General features: G+C 44.1%; 1 protein-coding gene and 1 non-coding gene across 9 annotated transcripts in view; one reads left to right on the top strand and one right to left on the bottom strand.

Moving 5' to 3' along the window:
* The window catches only part of Atg13 (autophagy related 13), a 49,398-nt gene that overhangs the window by 26,944 nt on the left and 3,709 nt on the right, over positions 1 to 18,745 (top strand). For 4 of the 8 annotated variants that reach the window (XM_026399080.2, XM_077798121.1, XM_026399081.2 and 1 more), the window contains 15 exons: positions 456 to 536; positions 994 to 1,113; positions 3,448 to 3,494; positions 4,395 to 4,535; positions 6,355 to 6,395; positions 6,877 to 6,973; positions 7,319 to 7,417; positions 8,093 to 8,186; positions 11,780 to 11,878; positions 12,622 to 12,732; positions 13,144 to 13,280; positions 15,806 to 15,920; positions 16,739 to 16,816; positions 17,029 to 17,145; positions 17,633 to 17,761. In XM_026399080.2, coding sequence (XP_026254865.1) covers positions 456 to 536; positions 994 to 1,113; positions 3,448 to 3,494; positions 4,395 to 4,535; positions 6,355 to 6,395; positions 6,877 to 6,973; positions 7,319 to 7,417; positions 8,093 to 8,186; positions 11,780 to 11,878; positions 12,622 to 12,732; positions 13,144 to 13,280; positions 15,806 to 15,920; positions 16,739 to 16,816; positions 17,029 to 17,145; positions 17,633 to 17,761 — 1,506 coding nt within the window. The remainder of the gene's footprint in view (positions 1 to 455; positions 537 to 993; positions 1,114 to 3,447; positions 3,495 to 4,394; positions 4,536 to 6,354; positions 6,396 to 6,876; positions 6,974 to 7,318; positions 7,418 to 8,092; positions 8,187 to 11,779; positions 11,879 to 12,621; positions 12,733 to 13,143; positions 13,281 to 15,805; positions 15,921 to 16,738; positions 16,817 to 17,028; positions 17,146 to 17,632; positions 17,762 to 18,745) is intronic. The other 4 variants (XM_026399084.2, XM_026399086.2, XM_026399085.2 and 1 more) reach the window with 4 other exon arrangements.
* On the bottom strand, positions 1,951 to 2,022 carry Trnam-cau (transfer RNA methionine (anticodon CAU)). Its single transcript has one exon. It is a non-coding gene; the product is annotated as a tRNA-Met (tRNA).

Below are 18,745 nucleotides of genomic sequence, written 5' to 3'. Positions count from 1 at the left end.
ATGCTGTCGATTTTGGATGTAAAATTATACGGAAGATTTATGCCATATGGGCTAAGTGATATGAATAATTGTGGAATTCTTGCTTTAAATCTACTATGATGACATAAGTTTGGTACCGTGAATATTTAAATCCCCAGTTGGACTTATTTATGAATATGAACGTCATAGCCACCACATGCAGCACTCCTTCTGCCATGTGAGATGTTACATAGATCAAGCCTCGAGCTCTAATGCCTATTATTATTGGTTGGCACTTTTTCCTCAGGAATGTTTATAATATTGTTTTTGTGTGTATTTTTATTTCTGCTGTTGTTAGGATTCTATTTTTTCCTGAAGTATATAGTTATCAATTGCTGATTAATAGGCATCTCTTTATCAGTGCATTGGTAGGGTTTTAACCCTGACTAAGGAACCAGTCCGTTTAATATTCTTCTTTTTTTTGTTTTTCTTTTCAGACAGTTCAAGTGATTGTCCAGGCGCGACTTGGTGAAAAGATTTGCACTCGTTCATCTTCTTCTCCAACGGGTTCAGATTGGGTAAAATTTCTTCTTTGGGGGAATTTATACTGTGGTTTTGTCAGAAGGAATGAATGTAAACTTCTCAAGTACAGTTATAAGGCATGCTGTTTATAGTATTACTAAACCATACCATTAAAATATCTAGTTCCATTTGATCTATTCACAAGGAAGGTATATTCCTTATTGAAATTAGTCCTGAATTTATTTGGTTCTTGACTTTCTGCTTTTGGAGATGAAAGGATTAGTCCTTAGAAGACAAAAATTATGGCTGTTACCTAATCCTTGTAATAGGTAACTAACCTTTTCAACCTGAGATCTGGGGCTTTGATGCCAGCTATGCCTTATGGGGAAGGGAGAAGTGCATGTATGTCTCCCATAATCAGCCCAAGCAATATCTGCATGACCGGCACACTGCTTTGTATTCCTGCAGTGCTCCTCCATAGTGCTTCACACAATAGTCCCTTTTGTCTTCTAGTTCAATTTAGCAATCAAAGACATCCCGGAGGTTACACATGAGGCCAAGAAGGCATTGGCAGGGCAGCTGCCCGCCGTGGGGCGGTCCATGTGTGTGGAGATCTCACTCAAGACCTCTGAGGTAAGTAAGGCAGTGGCTGGGATGGGGTCTTCACGCCACACTCAAGGCTCCCCACCCTCTGGTTCCAATTCATTTCTCAACTTATTCCTGCACCTTTCCTCTCTGAACTTCTCATCGTTTTCCTAAGGGGCCTTGTTGGAGACTCGTTTGTTTTGCAGTGCTGGGGACAGAGTCCAGGACCTCACATATGCTAGCCAAGTGCTCTACCATGGAACTACACCCTCAGTCCAAGGGTTGTGATTTTTGTACTTATTATTCCAGCAATATGGAGCAGACTCTTTGTTGCCCTCTTCTTCATATGACATATCTACTCATCCTTCAATTGACATGCTCTAGGAAATCTCCCTTTTGAGGGCTGGGGTTTTGGCTCAGTGGTAGAGAGTTTGCCTAGCATGCACGAGGCATTGGATTTGATCCTCAGCACCACATAATTGTAAGATAGGGATATTGTGTCCACCTAAAACTAAAGAATGAATATTAAAAAAAAAATTAAAAAAAGAAAAGAAAATCTCCCTTTTGGGGGAGAGGTAACTGCTCTCCTTAGACTTCCTATGGTACTTTGTTTATATTTGGTTCCAGTATAATTTGCTATATTGTGAGTTTTAAAAATTGTCTTTGTTGGGCTGGGGTTGTGACTCAAAGTAGAGCGCTCGCCCAACACGTGTGAGGCCCTGGGTTCGATCTCAGCACTACATAAAAATAAATAAAATAAAGATATTGTGTCCAACTACAACTAAAAAAATAAATATTTTTTAAAAAATTGTCTTTGTTCACCCTAATCCATTATAGGATTGAGGCAAATATCGTTTTCATGAGTGTTTTTTGCTTTTGTTTGTTTGGTGGTGCTGGGGATTGAACCCAGGGCCTCATGCACATGAGGCAAGTGCTCTACCACTGAGCCACATCCCCAGCTCTTTTTGAGACAGAGTTTTGCCAAGTTGCGATCCTCCTGCCTCAGCCTTCCTACTTGCTAGAATTATAGGCATGCGTCATCTTGCCTGGCTGTTCTAGCATGTTTCCACTAGTAGATTATGAAGCTTTATGATATAATAAAAGGCAAATGGAATTTGGAGCTGTTCATAGATAAGTTTAGTTCCCAGCTGAGCGAATTTTGCCAGTTTATTTAACCCTGCCCTCATAAACACCACCAAAGTGACACTGCACTTCACAGTCTTGCAGGGCTATAATATTGTTTTCATTGAATCCTTAGTTTTAAACTGTTTCCCCTGACATATAATAGGTAATCAACACATGTTCCTGTTGCTCATGTTCTAACCACTCTTATTCTTAAGATCAATAGCTATGCCACTCATATATCCTTATGTTTTTGAGATTTTTATGAAATGAGGCAGAAAATAAATAATCACTTGTGTCCTCAGGACCAAGCATAGTGTCTGGGACAGCATGTAGTAAGCTTTCAAGATTTGTGTGTGTGGGGGGTGTACTGGGGACTGAACACAGGGCCTTAGGTATGATAATCAAATATTCTAACATTGGGCTGCTACCCCAGCCCTAAGAACTTTTTTTTCCCCTTACTTTTGGTACCAGGATTGAACCCAGGGGCACTTAACCACCAAGTCACATTCCCAGCCCTTTTTACTTTTATTTTGAGATAAGATCTCACCAAGTTAGTTAGGGCTTCGCTAAATTGCTAAGGCTGCCTCAAACTTGTGATCCTCTTGCCCAAGCCTCCTCAGTTGCTGGGACTACAGGGGTGTGTCAACACGCTGTGTGTTAGTTTTTCTGAAGGGTGGTTTGGAAATACGTCAAAAGTCTTAGCTAAGGGTAGTAGCACTCTCCTGATAACCCAGGAGAGTGAGGCAGGATGAAGCTGAGCAGGATGATGACAAATTTGAGACCAGCCTCAGCATTTTAGTAAGACCCTGTCTGAAAATTTAAAAAATAAATAAATGGGGCTGGGACGGTAGCTCAGGACTGGTACTGAGTTTAATGCCCAGTACACCCCCCCCCCCCCGCAAAAAAAACCCACAAGTGAAAAAATACTGTATACAGGGCTGGGGTTATGGCTCAGTGGTGGAGCGCCCTAGTACATGTGAGGCACTGGGTTTGATCCTCAGCACCTCATAAAAAATAAATAAATAAAAATAAAGTTATTATGTCCAACTATGACTAAATTTTAAAAAAAATAGTATACATAAATGTGATCCAACTTTTTAGAAAAGCAACTGGTTAAATAGGTTGACATTTGTTTTTATTTTCCTTTTTGCTTCTGTCTACCTTTCAATATTTTTATTGGGCTATGTTGAGCTTTATAATTTAAAAATGAGATAATTTTTTAAAAACTGAAATGTTTTTTAATTGTCCCATCCACAGGGAGATTCCATGGAGCTGGAAATTTGGTGTCTTGAAATGAATGAAAAGTAAGTACTCTGTCTCAGGATCCGAGGCTGATAGCTGAGAATAGAGCAGATGATGACATCATGTGAAAGCAGGCCTTTGTGTTCAGAGGCACGGGGCCCATTTTGACCACTGAGCAGAGCCAATGGGTCTTTGCTACAATTTGCTTCATGCTTGGCTTCCAGCCTAGGCACAGAGATGACCTTCAGAGGAAGTGTCAGTTCAGAGAGCCTCACACACCATGGAGAAGGGAGCAGCAGAGAAACTGAAAAGGATTTTTTGTTTTCCCAGAGTACAGCAAGTTCTCTGATTAAATCCCTCGCGAGCTTGTGGAACATGACTGCTCTGTTTTGTCCCTTTTCTGTGTGGCAGTTGTCCAGGAAGGTCTCCCTGCACTGCTCTTTCACACACTGTGCCGGTCATGGATTGGAAATGCATGTTATCTCCTTCCCCCGATTTCTTTCTTTTAAGGCAAATTAGTTTACCTCCTACCTGAGGCTTCAGTTTTTAAGAAGTGTATACAGGAAGTCTTGAGGAAATATCAATCCATTAAAAGGAAAATCTCAGTGATAAGCATGTGTGGCAGGGGCATCATTATTATTATTTTAACAGAAGGCAAGTTCAGTTGCCACGTTATGGTCCCAAATTTTAGCGCCAGACTGACTTCTTCATATTTTTTTTGTATAGTTAGACAGCTCAAGTGTGCTGCTTTATTTCTTAGAAAGATAGCTGCTTCCAAACTAGAAAAAACATATAAGGTATTTTTTGGTGCTCATCTGCTGTGTCTCATATTAAAGAAAGTCAACCTGGCTGACTTAGACAATCTGCTGATCAAGAACTCTAATCAGACCTTTAGTGAAGAACATGTTTAATAATGAATTGGCATGGTTCCAGCATTTAATAAAAGTCTGTGTGCTCCTCAGGTGTGATAAAGAAATCAAAGTTTCCTACACAGTGTACAACAGGCTGTCACTGCTGCTGAAGTCCCTTCTTGCTATAACTAGGGTGACACCCGCTTACAGACTCTCCCGAAAACAAGGGCATGAGTATGTCATATTGTACAGGTAAGCAGCATGGAAGCTCATCCTGATTTGGAGAAGGTGGTTGGTTGGATTATTGATAGTGTAGCTTCTGTGTGATCACTTTTCAGCCTTCCTTAAGAACCTCAGTGTTCCAGAAACACCAGATTCACTGCCCTTTTGTTTCTGCATAGTCATCATTTTGCCTCAAAGCTGGGAAAGAAGGTGAAGACTGAAAAACAGGCTAGGCTCTCCTGGGAAGATGCCACAGCCGCCTTGATTCCAGAGCTGACTTCAGACATATGGTCTAAGGAGCTGCTAATTTAACTGAAGTGTTCAAACTAGTTGTCTATGGAAGTAATGCTATGGTATTTTCCTTGCAGGATTTCACCTCCACACTGCATCGAGGGCCATTTTAGTCCTGGCATTATGCAACTCTATCTTGGCCTTGCACTCGTATTTCTAATCAGATTGGAAAAGTTTGATATGTATTTTTATAATTAAAAACCAGTATTTGCAAACTGCATTGCAGTATTGGGGAAAGTACTAGGAGAACACAGAGGAAAAGAAAGATTGATGTTGAGGGGAGAAAGAGGACAGGACTCATGGAAGAAGCTGGCATTCATGGTGAACTGTGAGGCAAAGAAAATTCAGCTGGTAGAAGTGAGGGAGAATAATCATCCCAGATGGATGTATAACAGCTGGCAAGGCATGAGAGCCATACTCAGATTGTCCAAAAGACTGGAGTGGAGGATATGAGGCTATATAGAAAAATGTGAGCAAACAGGGAAAGCCAGAGTTCCTGAATCACCCAGGACTCTTTCCTTTGTGTTAGTGTTGAGCCATTGGTTTAGCTTTCAGATTACATATGTAGAGCCGAATTTTAGAATTTGTGTAATAGGATGGAGGGAGTAAAGGGTGTTATTTGTTTTGTCTGTTGTCTTTGTAGTACTAAGGATTGAACTCAGGCCCTTGCAGTTGCTTTACCACTGAGCTACCTCCCCTGCCTTTTTTTTTTTTTTAAAGAGAGAGAGAGAAAATTTTATTTATTTTTTAGTTCTTCGGCGGACACAACATCTTTGTTTGTATGTGGTGCTGAGGATCAATCCCGGGCTGCACGCATGCCAGGCGAGCGCGCTACCGCTTGAGCCACATCCCCAACCCCTTTGACCAGTTTTTTAAAAAATATTTTGTTTTAATTGTAGTTGGACACAATCCCTTTATATTATTTATTTATTTTTATGTGGTGCTGAGGATCAAACCCAGCACCCCACACGTGTTAGGTGAGCATTCTACCGCTGAGCCACCCATTTACTTTTGAATGGCTCGTGACGAGCAAGTAGAGTGGCCTGTAATTGAAAGCTACTTGTCAAAACCTAGGACCGTCTCGTAGCAGTATCCTCTGTTTGCCAACTCTATTTATATACTTTATTTCCTAATAGGTATTAATTTTCCTAATATATATATATATATATATATATATATATATTTTGTCAATGGACCTTTATTTTATTTATTTGAATATGGTGTTGAGAATTGAACCCAGTGTCTTGCATCGTAAGGCAGGCACTCTACCACTGAGCCACCGCCCCATCCCCCTAGTAGTTATACTTTTAAAACATCTCAGGGACATAGAGAAAAAACATAAATAGTAGTTTCTACTTAAATATTATTTTCTTCATTTCTTAACCAGCAATCTCTCTCTCTCTCTCTCTCTCTCTCTCTCTCTCTCTCTCTCTCTATATATATATATATATATATATATATATACTCTATTTGATTTATTTGGTTTCCTGTTGTGTTGACCAGAGAGGTCCTGAGAGTAAAGAATCAGGTAACATTTCTTTTTTTTTCTTCCCTACAGGATATATTTTGGGGAAGTTCAACTGAATGGCTTAGGAGAAGGTGTGTATCATGGTCGGGAAACATTTGTAGTGTTAAGAGTGCTTCTAACTTCAAAGATGGGCTTGGTTGCTATCTGTTATAATACATGGCCCTTCATCTCCATACATGTCATACAAGTAAAGCAAAGATAGGAAGGAAGTAAGTGGTCTACGTAGCTCCTAGGGAGGACCTAATAATTTTCCCAAAAGCACCTGGAACTCAGTATTTTTTATTTCTTTGAAGGTAGTTTTACCTGGGAATAGACTGCTTTTTCCTTTGCCAATATGGGGTCAAAATTGGATAAATTGGTAGAGGGAGTAAACACACATAACACACATAACACACACACACACACACACACAAGAGAGTGAGGTTGTTGCACCCAAGATGCTAAGTGAATAATTCTAGAGACTGTACAACAGGCTAAATAATTAGGGAAAGACAAACTAGGGTCCCTGTGGCATTCTCTGGATAAAAGCTAATCACTTCTCTCTTTTCCTAGGCTTCCAGACCGTTCGTGTTGGGACAGTGGGCACCCCTGTGGGCACCATCACTCTTTCTTGTGCTTACAGAATTAACTTGGCATTCATGTCCACCAGGTGAGAGAAGCATCAGAAACCAAAAGAACCATCCCAGGGAGGTTAAGCCTCCTACCTTTCCCAAAACTGCAAGGCTAAGCCTACAGGTCAGCTTGCTGTTGCTGAAAGCATCCCCTTCAGAAGAATAAAATCAAGCCAAGAGTGTGCTCACAGTTGTCAAATTGGAGAATTTAAATGTCCCAGACTCAACTTGTCCAGAACATAGAGGTTGTGGTTTATATTTAGAGATTGCAATACCTAAGGCCAGTATCAGCCAATAGATATGAAGTGAGGGGCCCTCTAAGGACTTCAAGGGGGCTGGGAAGACATTCTAACAAATACTGCAATTTGCATATTGCATTACAGGCAATTTGAGAGGACCCCACCTATCATGGGGATTATCATTGATCACTTTGTGGACCGTCCCTATTCCAGCTCCTCTCCCATGCACCCCTGCAATTACAGGTGAGGAATGTGAAAGGTGCTTTCCCAAATTGCAGCTAGGTGAAAGCAGCCACTTGCCTCATGGACAGAAATCAAGGGGCTAGTTTCCCTTTCTGCTGCCTGTTAGGTACACTGTGACTTGGGATATGTAGAGTGTCCCAGAAAATTATTGGACATTTTGGATCTTGATGGTAATGATATGACTTTTCTCTATATGTCACAAGTTACTTGGAGAATGCAAGTGTGCCATTCATTTTTGGGGTGTGGTGGTTGCACACCTGCAATCCCCGCTACCCAGGAGGCTGAGGCAGGAGTATCTCAAGTTCCAGGCCAGCCTGGGCAACTTAGTAAGACCCGGTATCAAAATCACATAAAAAGGGTTGGGGATGTGACTCAGGGTAGAGCACTTGCCTAGCATGAGCCAGGCCCTGGGTTCAATCCCCAGTACCACATATACAAACAAACAAACAAACAAATAAATAAAATAAGTCAGTAATTCGTGGAATATCCTGGAAAAATTAAATTGCCTTCATGTTGTCATCTGGCATTATGGACTCTACCTGAAAAAGTTCTAATAACAACTCCCATCCTTATTTTTTTTTCTTCCCATCCTTATTTAACAACTCTTTCTCTACTTTCTGACATTGACTGCCATCACCACCACAGAATTCATTCTCTCTTCTCTCCTCACTTTAGAACTGCTGGGGAGGATGCTGGAGTGACATACCCATCAGTGGAAGACTCTCAAGAAGTGTGTACAACCTCTTTTTCCACCTCTCCTCCATCCCAGGTAGGGAGAAACAGGCTCTGGGCTGGTGGTGGTTACTTGGTGCGTGAGTTTGTATGTGTCCGCACACCTTATGGAATGGTATTCAAATTTATTAACAGTCCCTTTTTGTGGTGCTCGAGATTGTTCAAGGGGGTTATTTTGAGGAGTGACCGTGATATGCAGCACATAGTATTGCAGTGTTTCTCACCTGTAACCATTCTGAACCCACAGTATTACACAACCTTTCCCTTCCTGGTAAGGTCTTAAATTCCCTAGAAAATCAGTCACTGAATTCCAAGTGCCTTCAGACACCAGAGAGATATTCCAGCCTACACTTGTTAATTTAGTAGGCTATTGCTCTTTTTAAGTGGTTTCTAATAATGGAAGGAGTCCAATAATTACTTAGTATAAAATGCCAGTAAGAAAGCAGTAATGTAGCTTTTCTTAATATTTGACAGTTTATCTGCCTGTCTATATTCTTTTCTCAAACATTCTAACCATTAAATTTTCCACTGGAGTCAATCTTCAGGGACAAACCCAGTTTCAGTGAAACACTAGCTTGAAATGACATTGTCAGCTTACCCTAGGGAAGCATCTCTTCAGTCCTGCATGGATAAGGGGCTGAGATGACTTTGGCCAAGAAGTAGTTTTTACCAGTGGACTGAATTTCAGGGATACATTTCTTCCCTTCCACCCCAACTTCCTCCTCATTGCCTCCAGCTCCCTGTACTCCCTGCCCATCATCTCCATGATCTTCTTCTTTTGTGACTCTTACATTAACTAGTTTGTTCTAGCCCTACCCATTTCTACGTTCCTTTAGCCCCAGATTATCCCCTTTCACCATCTTATTTAGTAGCGCTACATTAATTAGCTCTCCATAAAACTTTTGTTTTCTGTATTATTTTAATTATAAAAATTTAAAAATTTCTCCCATCCTGGGTTGTTTGGGAGAAACCAGATTAAAATTGTGGTTCTCAGCTATTTCAGCAACATGAGTTAATGTCTGGGAATGACACTGCAGAATTCATGGGTCACTCTTATTTTTACTGAAAGATTTTTGCTCTAGGGCTAGAGGTATAGCTCAGTAGTAAAGCATGTGCTTAGCTTTCACAAAGCCATGGGTCCAATCCCTAGCACCAGAAAATAAAAGATTTGTATTCTAACGTTGTCTAGATAGTTTGGTTTGGGGCGTAGGAATGATTCCTTTCCTATAAGTCTATGTGGGGCACGAGTGTCAGCATTATTCTGGCCATGGAGGGGCTGATGGTTTGTTTCTTGATGAGCAAAGTTGACACAAACAGAGAAATATACATGTTCTTATCTGGCATACATGTTCTAATCAGGGCATTCATGGGAGTAGATGATGATGAATGATGATGATGATGATGATGATGATTTTTGGTACCAGGGATTGAACCCAGGCGTGCTTAGCCCTGAGCCACATCCCTAGCCCTTTTTTGCTTTTTATTTTGAGGCAAGCACTCTACCAACTGAGCTATATCTCCAGCACTTTTGCTTTTTATTTTGAGATAGATATAGTATAAAACTAGTTTGCGTACAGCCTCGCTACATTGCTAAGGCCAGCTTCAAACTTTCAATCTTTTTGCCTCAGCCTTGTGAACTGAGGCATGTGCCACCATGCCCAGCTGGGAGTAGCTGATAAGAATATTTTATAGCTGATAAGAATATGGATATGTCACCTTAAACAGTCTAATTTTGTTTTATAACTGACAGATTCATGAACAGTAAATAAAGTTATGAGTCAGGGGATATGAGAGATGGTGATTCTGGACATAACACACCACTTTCTTTGATCCACTGGAAATGTGATCCTATAAGTTGTTTGTTGACCTGTGTAAAAAGAGGCTGCCTTTTTTACGATATTTGCGACTGATGGTGTCTTGTCATTATTTTATCAATGATGTGCACTTCTTAGTGACCCCCGACTACCTCTAATCAAGGTTGGTACAGTTTGGTGCAGAAATATTTATTTTGAATGGATGATACAGGAAAAAAATGAGTTACTGTGAATTTTCTTCATTCCTGTTGATAGTTAATTCCTGTTGGGTGCCATGGTGCATGCCTATAATCCCAAAGACTTGGGAGGCTGAAGCAGGAGGATCACAAGTTGGGGCCAGCCTCAGCAATTTAGTGAGACCCTAAGCAATTTAGACCCTGTCTCAATATAAAATAAAAAGTGGGATGGGGCTGTGGCTCAGTGGTAAAGCTCCTGCCTTGTATGTGTGAGACACTGGGTTCGGCCCTCAGCACCACACAAAAATAAATAAAGATACTGTGTGTTTATTAAAAAAAAATTAAAAAAATAATATAGAAAGGGCTGGGATGTGGCCCAGTGGTAAAATCCCTCTAGGTTCAATCCCTGGTACCAAAAAAATAAAAATAAAATAAAAAGGTCTGGGAATGTGGCTCAGTTGTTAAGTGCCCCTGGGTTCAATCCTTGATAACATAAATTAATTAATTAATTTTCAATAGTTAATTCCTTGGCTTAATCCGGGTATTTTCATTGTTTAAAAACTTTTATTGGAACTTTTGCTTGAGTCTAATAAATACATGTTAATGTGATGTTTATTTTTCCAGTAAAATAAGGATCATTGTGTTACCTGGGCATGGACTTTAGGCATTAAATAGTTGTCATTCAGAACCTGCTACTGTGTCCTAAAGTCCTCCATCCCATTCTAAGCATTGATTAGCTAGTTGGACAGATTTGAAGACGGAGCAGCAAGACTCCAAACAATCATTATACCCTAAGTAACTTTGTAGTCCTAAGAGTTTTGAGAGGACCCCGACTTTTACTCTATCAAGTTGTCCCTCACTGTCAGGGACTACAGGCACACACACACACACACACACACCTACCTCTGCATACCTCCTCATCTTCCCCAGGACAACATAGGAAAGTATACACCTGAGGTTTTTGAAGTTCCAGCCAATTATCCAGGTGTGGTCGCAAACGGCTGCATCCCAGCAACTCAGGAGGCTGAGGCAAGAGGATTTCAAGTTGGAGGCCAACCTCAGCAATTTAGCAGTAGCCTGTCTCAAAATAAAAAAAAGGGTGGGGTGTAGCTCAGTGGTAGAATTCTTCTGGGTTCACTTCCTAGTATTGGGGCGGGGAGAAATTCTGGCCAACAAATGTCTGCTGTTTGAACCCATCCCTGAAGACTGTGGTTCCTTGAAAAAGGCTGCCAGTGTGACATTACACACCCAGCATCCTTGTCCTTCTGCTCCCTTTGCACCTCCTCTCAGGCCCTTCCTATTAGAATTGTTCTCTGGCTTCCTCCCACCTTTTTCTGACTAACAAAGACTAATGCTTGGTTCAGGTTTCTCTGTTTGGCCGAGTCATAGCTGTTTGAGTCAGCTTCACTCCTGCCAGGGAGACAGGCACGCAGGGTGCACCCTGGGGAAAGCGTTCTTTCTAGGGACCCTTGAGGTTGTCGCTTTGGGAAGCCAGAGCGTTCTCCTAGCGCAGTCCTGAGTCCCTCCATCCCTCCAGCCTCTCACAGCAGCCCCCTCCAGAGGTGTTTCCACTTCTTTCTCAAGTCCCTTTTCTTTTTTCTTCTCTTGTTTCTCCTGTCTCTGTGTGTGTCTGTGCACAGTGTGTGTTTACTGTCACAAAGGCACATTTTCAGACCCCTACTCCTGTGGTGACGGACACTCTGAGGGTCCCCATGGCAGGACTGGCCTTTTCCCATCAAGTGAGTTCATAATGGGAAGAAGGGGTTATGACCAGATGGCTTCTTTCGATTTGAAAAGTGCAAATACAGTACAGTGTGTAGTTCCTTAAACGTCCCTAACTGGTCTGTGGGATTCTTTTGAGTCTTGGTAATTGATTTTAACAGGACACAGCCACAGCCCAGCAGCCCAAAATAGGGATTTTCATTTGCCCCGCCTCCTTCTGTTGTGTGAAAAATACATGGAGTTATTTATATCAAATTCCAAATAAACAATTCAAGACTGGTATTTTTTTCAATAAAAATAGGAACCTTCCCATACTCAGGGGTAATGGAGGGTGTTATTAGAGAAGATGGCCTTCTGTTTCAAAGGGACCTTAAGGACAAAGGAGAAAATAGAGTGACTTTGGAAAAACTGATGCCTTTGGCTGCAGGTTCTGCTCTGGGTTGCACCCCACAGATGTGCCAGGCTGGGACGGAAGCAGTTAGCTGAGCACTTGGGAAAGGGGAGCCAGGAGCTCGTTGGAGGTCTTCAGTAGGCTCCAGAGCCAGGGATCCCAATCTCAGTTTCTACAAGCCTCTGAATTTTCTTACCTAAAAAGTGGTCTAAAAACACCTGTCTTGTCCTTAATCCACACTGCACCAGGCCTGCAGGTGCCCGTGTGGCTGGGACCATTCCTTCCCCCTGCTGAGCCTGGTCATGGCTCACGTCTAGGGTGCCTGTTTCTCCTGCCTTTCCTCTGCCCCTCTGTTTTTCTCTTGCTCAGCTCTCAAGCTCTCGCCTTTCCTATCAGCCTGCTGTCCTGGGCCTTGGATCAGCTGACCTGGCTTATCCAGTAGTGTTCGCTGCTGGCTTAAATGCTCAACACCCTCACCAGGTATCTTGAAAGCTGGGTGGACCGTGGGCTCCCCAGGGCTGTGTTCCCTACCCGGGGCTGTGGAGGAGCTCTTACAGCGAAAGCATTGAACTGAGGGTTTGGAAGCAGAGCTCTTTGGTAACTGGAGGGCTGAAAGACTCTGAGAGAAGGGAACTGCTTAGACTCCAGAACAGAAAGACAACTTTCCCAGGTTCCTTCCCCCTGTCTTTCCTTCTTTCTCTGTAGTCATTACCATGCATGTCTTCCAGTAGCCAAGTCCTAGCAAGGATAAAGATCCTTGGGTGCCTGTCTACCTGGTGACAGATCTGGAGATGGGAAAGCCCAAAAGCAGACACCACTAAGTTAGGGCACACTGTTTGCTCATGCCCGACACTGCCAAGGTTCACTGTCTCTTTCTATTTTCCCCCAAAGCTAATGGTTCCTGGGAAGGAAGGTGGGGTGCCCCTTGCTCCCAACCAGCCAGTCCATGGTGCCCAGGCTGACCAGGAGAAACTGGCGATCCACACTCCTGCAGATGTGGCCCACTGTGCTGCCACACCTTCCAGCAGGTGAGTCCCTGGCATGGCTCTGCCGCTGCTAAGGCCAGCCAAGGGCCTGCATGCCGTGATACACAGACCTGGGCATGGCATTTGTACCCCAAATGGAAATCCTTGAATTTCTCTGATAAGAATTTTGGCATGAAGCTGGTATGTAAGGAGACTGGCCCAGGGCTTTGCTACTGACTAGGAAATAGCAGGAACGGGCTGGGGTTGGGGCTGGTGGTAGAGCACTCGCCTGGCACAAGTGAGGCACTGGGATGGATCCTCAGCAACTCATAAAAATAAGATAAAGGTATTGTGTTCATCTACAACTAAAAATATATATATATTAAAAGAATAGTCATTTTCCTACAGTGTGGTTTTGACACATTTGTCCAAAGTCATTATACCAAGGGCTGAGATTGTGGCTCAGTGGCTAAGTGCTTGCCTAGAACATGTGAAGCACTGGGTTTGATTCTCAGCACGGCATATAAATAAATAAAATAAAGGTCTTTAAGGAAAAAAAAAAAAGCTCTAATAGGCTGGGCATGGCAGTGCATGAAGAAAAAAAAACAGAAAAAATAGTGGGAGCTTGGTTCTGGTCACCCTCATCCTGTAGAGAGGTGGTCGGGTGTTTTTTTCCTCCCCCAACATTCATTGCTTTGGCATTGCCAGCGTTTGCTCAGGATGGAACAGGTGCTCACCATGGCCTGCCATCATGGCACCACACTGCATCTGCCATCGCAGGGGGATTGATCGTTTTCTGCTGCTTTAGAGCCTCATGGAGATCCTTTATTTAAAAAAAGAAATTAAATCTTCTGTCTTTTCTGAATACCAAAGTGACACATTTGATGAGATTAAAACCGTGAAGACAAGGATTAGGTAGGAAGTGAAAGTTCTTATTTCAACCCTGCAAAAATGCCACTGTCACTTCTTTTATGAGGAAGAGAGGGCTGGGGTGTGGCTCGGTGGCAGAGCGCCTGCCTGGCACTTGTGAGTCCTGGGTTCCATACCCAGCACTGAGGAAAAAGAGAAAAAGTAAAATGATGTCAGAACATCAGGACCAAGGGATTGGCCTAAAATCTCTTAGCTTACCCTACACTTGGGGCACAGGCTGCTCCTCTCCCTGGCCCGCGGCTCCCCAGTACCCTCAGAGCTCTCCCGGGAAGCTGCCCTTGGAGCGACCCTGCCCCGCCTGCCCTTGATTTGGAAGGCCCTGGAGATAATGAGATTGCATTGCCCCACCACATCCTCCATGAACTTTCTCATCGTTGAAATTCCTGGTGTATTTTTCTTCATTCCCACAGTGGTGTAGTGGGCGGGAAATTGTTTGGGAAGATTATTTTTTGTGACATTTGTCAGGAAAAATAATTGACTCCCTCCTGGCTTTTCAAACTTACTTTTTTACCCCCCTCATCCTCCTCCTGTGGGATGATAGAGGAGATCTGCTTGTCACCTTATTCTCCAGTTTTCTGGTCCTCAGCTCCTGGGGCATGGCCAAGAGCAGCTACAGACAGAGGACCCTGGGGGAGCTGTTGGGTGCAGGTCCTCAGAGCTTAGAACCCTTCCTCAGGGCCAGTCCCTGGGGCTCAGAGGCCACCTGCCACTGTCCTCCTGCCTTCCTTAAGACCCTACTTTTGTCCAAAAGACCTTTCTTGTCCCCTGCCACTCAAAACGCTGTGACTTTGGGCTGGCAGCCACTGTCTAGGCCCTGTTTCTATTGTTTAGAGTCCCCCTGGGATCCAGGTCCCAGCATCAGTCCAGAGGGCTTTGGGGGATTGGGAGCCACAGGAGTAGTTGAATTAAATGTTTCAGTAATGGAGGGATGGTCGAGGGTGAAGAGGGGCAGATACGTGGTAGGGAGCACAGAGAATTCGGCCCTGGCCATCAAGAGTGAGAGAGCTCTGGCTGGCTAAGGCTTCAAATGTGGGACTCTTGTGAGCACATCCCTTGTGAGGCAGGGCTTGAAGTTAACATAGTTCTGTAAACTATATAGTTTTAGGTATTTTTAGATTTAACAACAACAACAAAAAGATGCAAAAAATGAAGAAGCTAAAATTTGGGGTCTGGCTATGTAATTGGTTAGTAGTAACATCACGGTGGTTGGGCTGGGGTTGTGGCTCAATGGTAGTGCGCTTGCCTAGCAAGTGTGAGGCACTGGGTTCGATTCTCAGCACCACATAAAAATAAATAAATAAAGGTTCATCCACAACTAAATATATATACAATTAAAAAGAAATCTTGGTGGTTTATGAGAGTGGCTTGCCTGGTTGATGGTCACTGTGTGCAAGGTAACTGATACTTGTCATTGGGATTTCAGATCAAATTTTATGTAAGCTTTACTCAATTATGTATAAATTTTAATTGTTCAGGAAGTACAGCTCATGAGGCAGGGGGACAGCAGCAGTAGCCAGACCATGTAGTGTTGTGTCCACATGAGCAGGCTGAGGGGCCAACTCCTGCCCAGGCTGCAGCCCCCAGGAGGGTGGGCTTAGGGGACTTGTCTCGTTCTGCTGTGGCTTAAGAATGAGCACCAACTTCACTTTCTTCTCTAGTGAGGATACTGAAACCGTGTCCAATAGCAGCGAGGGACGGGCCTCTCCCCACGATGTCCTAGAGACCATCTTTGTCCGGAAAGTGGGGGCTTTTGTCAACAAACCCATCAACCAGGTGATCCTTCTGCCACTGCCACTGTGAGAATGTCTGAGTCCTTAGAGTAAGGCCCTGTGGGCAATATTTTGTGGAATTACTTACATTGTTTGCAAAAGTGTGTGTGTGTGTTTAAGTTTTTCTGTGTAGAGGATTTACAACTTGTGACCCCTTTCCAGAAAAAGTTAAGAATTATTGTTCTAGCTGGGCATGGTGGTGCGTGCCTGTAATCCCAGCAACTTGGGAGGCTAAGGCAGGAGGATTGCAAATTGGAGGCCAGCTTCTATAATTTAGCAAGGCCCTTAGCAACTTAGCAAGACCCTATCTCAAAAAATAAAAGGGCTAAATGGTAAAGTGTCCCTGGATTCAGCCCCCAGTACCAACACACACACACACACACACACACACACACACACACACACACACACTCTCTCTCTCTCTCTCTCTCTCTCTCTCTCTCTCTCTCTCTCTCTCTCTCTCTCATCTGAGGCTCTTAAGTCTCTCACAGGAAGGAGACAAGATACCACTTAGTTCCCAGACACTGTGCTGTGCTGTCACCTCAGACTTCACATAAAACAGGAAGTTCCTCCTTGGGGGAGGGGGGCAGCAAAGCACTTTGTTCCTGTGGTCCTGTGGCTCAGGCTTCCTCAGCTGAATTCCCAGGGTCCTTGGGAACCCAGTCTTTATTTATGCTGTGGGCCCATGTGATGGGGGACAGGGAACCTGGGAGAGCAGTGTGGGCAGCCTAGATGTGCAGACTTTCTGGCAGCCTGTAAGGAAGGAAGCCCAGGAGCTGGGGGGAGGACAGGAATGAATGCCTTTCTCCTGTGTTTCTTTAGGTGACTCTGACAAGTCTGGACATACCCTTTGCCATGTTTGCTCCCAAGAATTTGGAGCTGGAGGATACTGATCCTATGGTGAGCCCACCGGTGACTACCAGTTTCCAGTAGATGTCGCAGTAGTCATCCCTCAGAGGCCACAGTCACTGCGTCCTCCGCAGGCCTTAAGCCATGCCCCTTGGCTTATGAATTCGTAGCCAGCACTCACTGCCTAACCAGCTCCTCAGGTATAAGGAGGGACATGCGTCCAGTTCACAGAATAGCCCTGACTCTGCCTTATTCTCAACCAGGTGAATCCTCCAGAGTCCCCAGAGCCTGTGTCTCCTCTCCATGGCAGCCTGCACTCGGATGGCTCCAGCGGGGGCAGCAGTGGCAATGCCCACGATGACTTCGTTATGATTGACTTCGTAAGTTGCCCTCACCTCCCTTGACCTTTGCTGTCCCAGGGAAAATAAACCCAGAAGCATCTGTTCCCTTACAGAGACAACATAGGCCGCTGCAGATAGAATGAAGGGTTTTGGGGCCCTGCCCTGACACCCTGCCTTGGGAGACATTTGGAGGCCTATGACTTGTGTTCCAAGTCTCTGGTTGAAATTCATAATGAACGTCAACCCCACGAGGGTTTTGCAGTGGTGTCAGCTCGGGTCTGGCTCATGCCTGAATGGATGGCCCTTTACTTAAGAATGGAGTGAGCAGGAAGAGGACATGGCCCTGAGAGGAGGGTCATCCCCAGGTTATAAGTTAGCAGCCCATAAGAATACGGTGTAGAGATTCTGCTTCCTAAGATGAGCCTGGAAGAACGTTTCTTTGGTCATTTCTAAAAGGGTATAAATTTCCTCTGTGATTATCCTTTGTGGCCCAAGGAAAGCTAAAGTGATTGTCTTATTTTTTAAGAAACCAGCTTTTTCTAAAGATGACATTCTTCCGATGGACTTGGGGACCTTCTATCGTGAATTTCAGAACCCCCCTCAGCTGAGCAGCCTCTCCATAGATATCGGGGCACAATCCATGGCTGAAGACTTGGTATGGAAACTCCTTCCCCACACAGCTCATCCCTTGGCCTCCCATCCTCATTGATGGTCATCCCTGACCACAGGCCTAGAACATTCTTCCTGTCACTCCACCCACCTGTGCTTCCCATCTTCCCTATAACAGGAAAGGGAGGTTTTTAGATTGTTGTCTTCACTTGGTCACGTGTGATTGGCGCGGCACCTAGCAGCCGGCACCTAGACTTTGCTTGAGCATAGCTCCCTTTCTTTGCACGTTCTCAGCAGCACTTCCTCATGCCCGCTCTGCTCCTGCTGTCCCCATAGGCTGCTCCCGCAGCCCCTCTGTTCAGCTCTGCAGTGGCCAGCAGATGCCCGTGGGGCAGGGGCAGAGGAGCCCAGCAGTCCCAGGGGTCAGTGTTCTTGCGCTTCCCTCAGAGAGCGCCTTTCCTCCTGTAGCTGTTCTCTGACCGTAATTGCCACATCTCTGCTTAGGGCATTTCCTATTTCCTGCCTCAGAAGAGTACCGCGTGGAAGCTACAAACTCGGGCTGTCCTACACCACTAAATCCCAAGGTCTCATGGTCTGAGGTGGGACTCTCCTATCTATAGAAACTAGGGACCCTAGGAATAGCTGCCCTTGATTTGCATTAAACAGAAAGCCATGCTCAGCGACAATATAGGAGTAATAATAATTACTATTATTATTTTTTATTAAAGCTTTACAGTTCTACATAACAGTTGGGCTAATAAGTACTATTATGAACATTTATTGGGGCTTTCTGAGTTTTCTTTTTTCTGTGGTGCTAGGGATTACCCAGTGCCTAATGCATGCAAGGAAAGGGCTCTGCCACTGAGCAACACCCACACCCCCTGCCAGGTGTTTTTAAAGTACTTTAACATGAACCACCAGCCCTAAAAGGTAGGTCGTCTTATGCCAGTTTACAAAAGAGAAAGCCAGCAGGCGCAATGGCACACGCCGGTAATCTCAGTGGCTGGGGAGTCTGAGGCAGGAGGATCGT

The sequence above is a fragment of the Urocitellus parryii genome, chromosome 4, assembly GCF_045843805.1.
Source record: "Urocitellus parryii isolate mUroPar1 chromosome 4, mUroPar1.hap1, whole genome shotgun sequence".
NCBI lineage: Eukaryota > Metazoa > Chordata > Mammalia > Rodentia > Sciuridae > Urocitellus > Urocitellus parryii.
The sequence above is the reverse complement of the archived record's forward strand: the minus strand, read 5'-3'. Positions and strand labels throughout refer to the sequence as shown.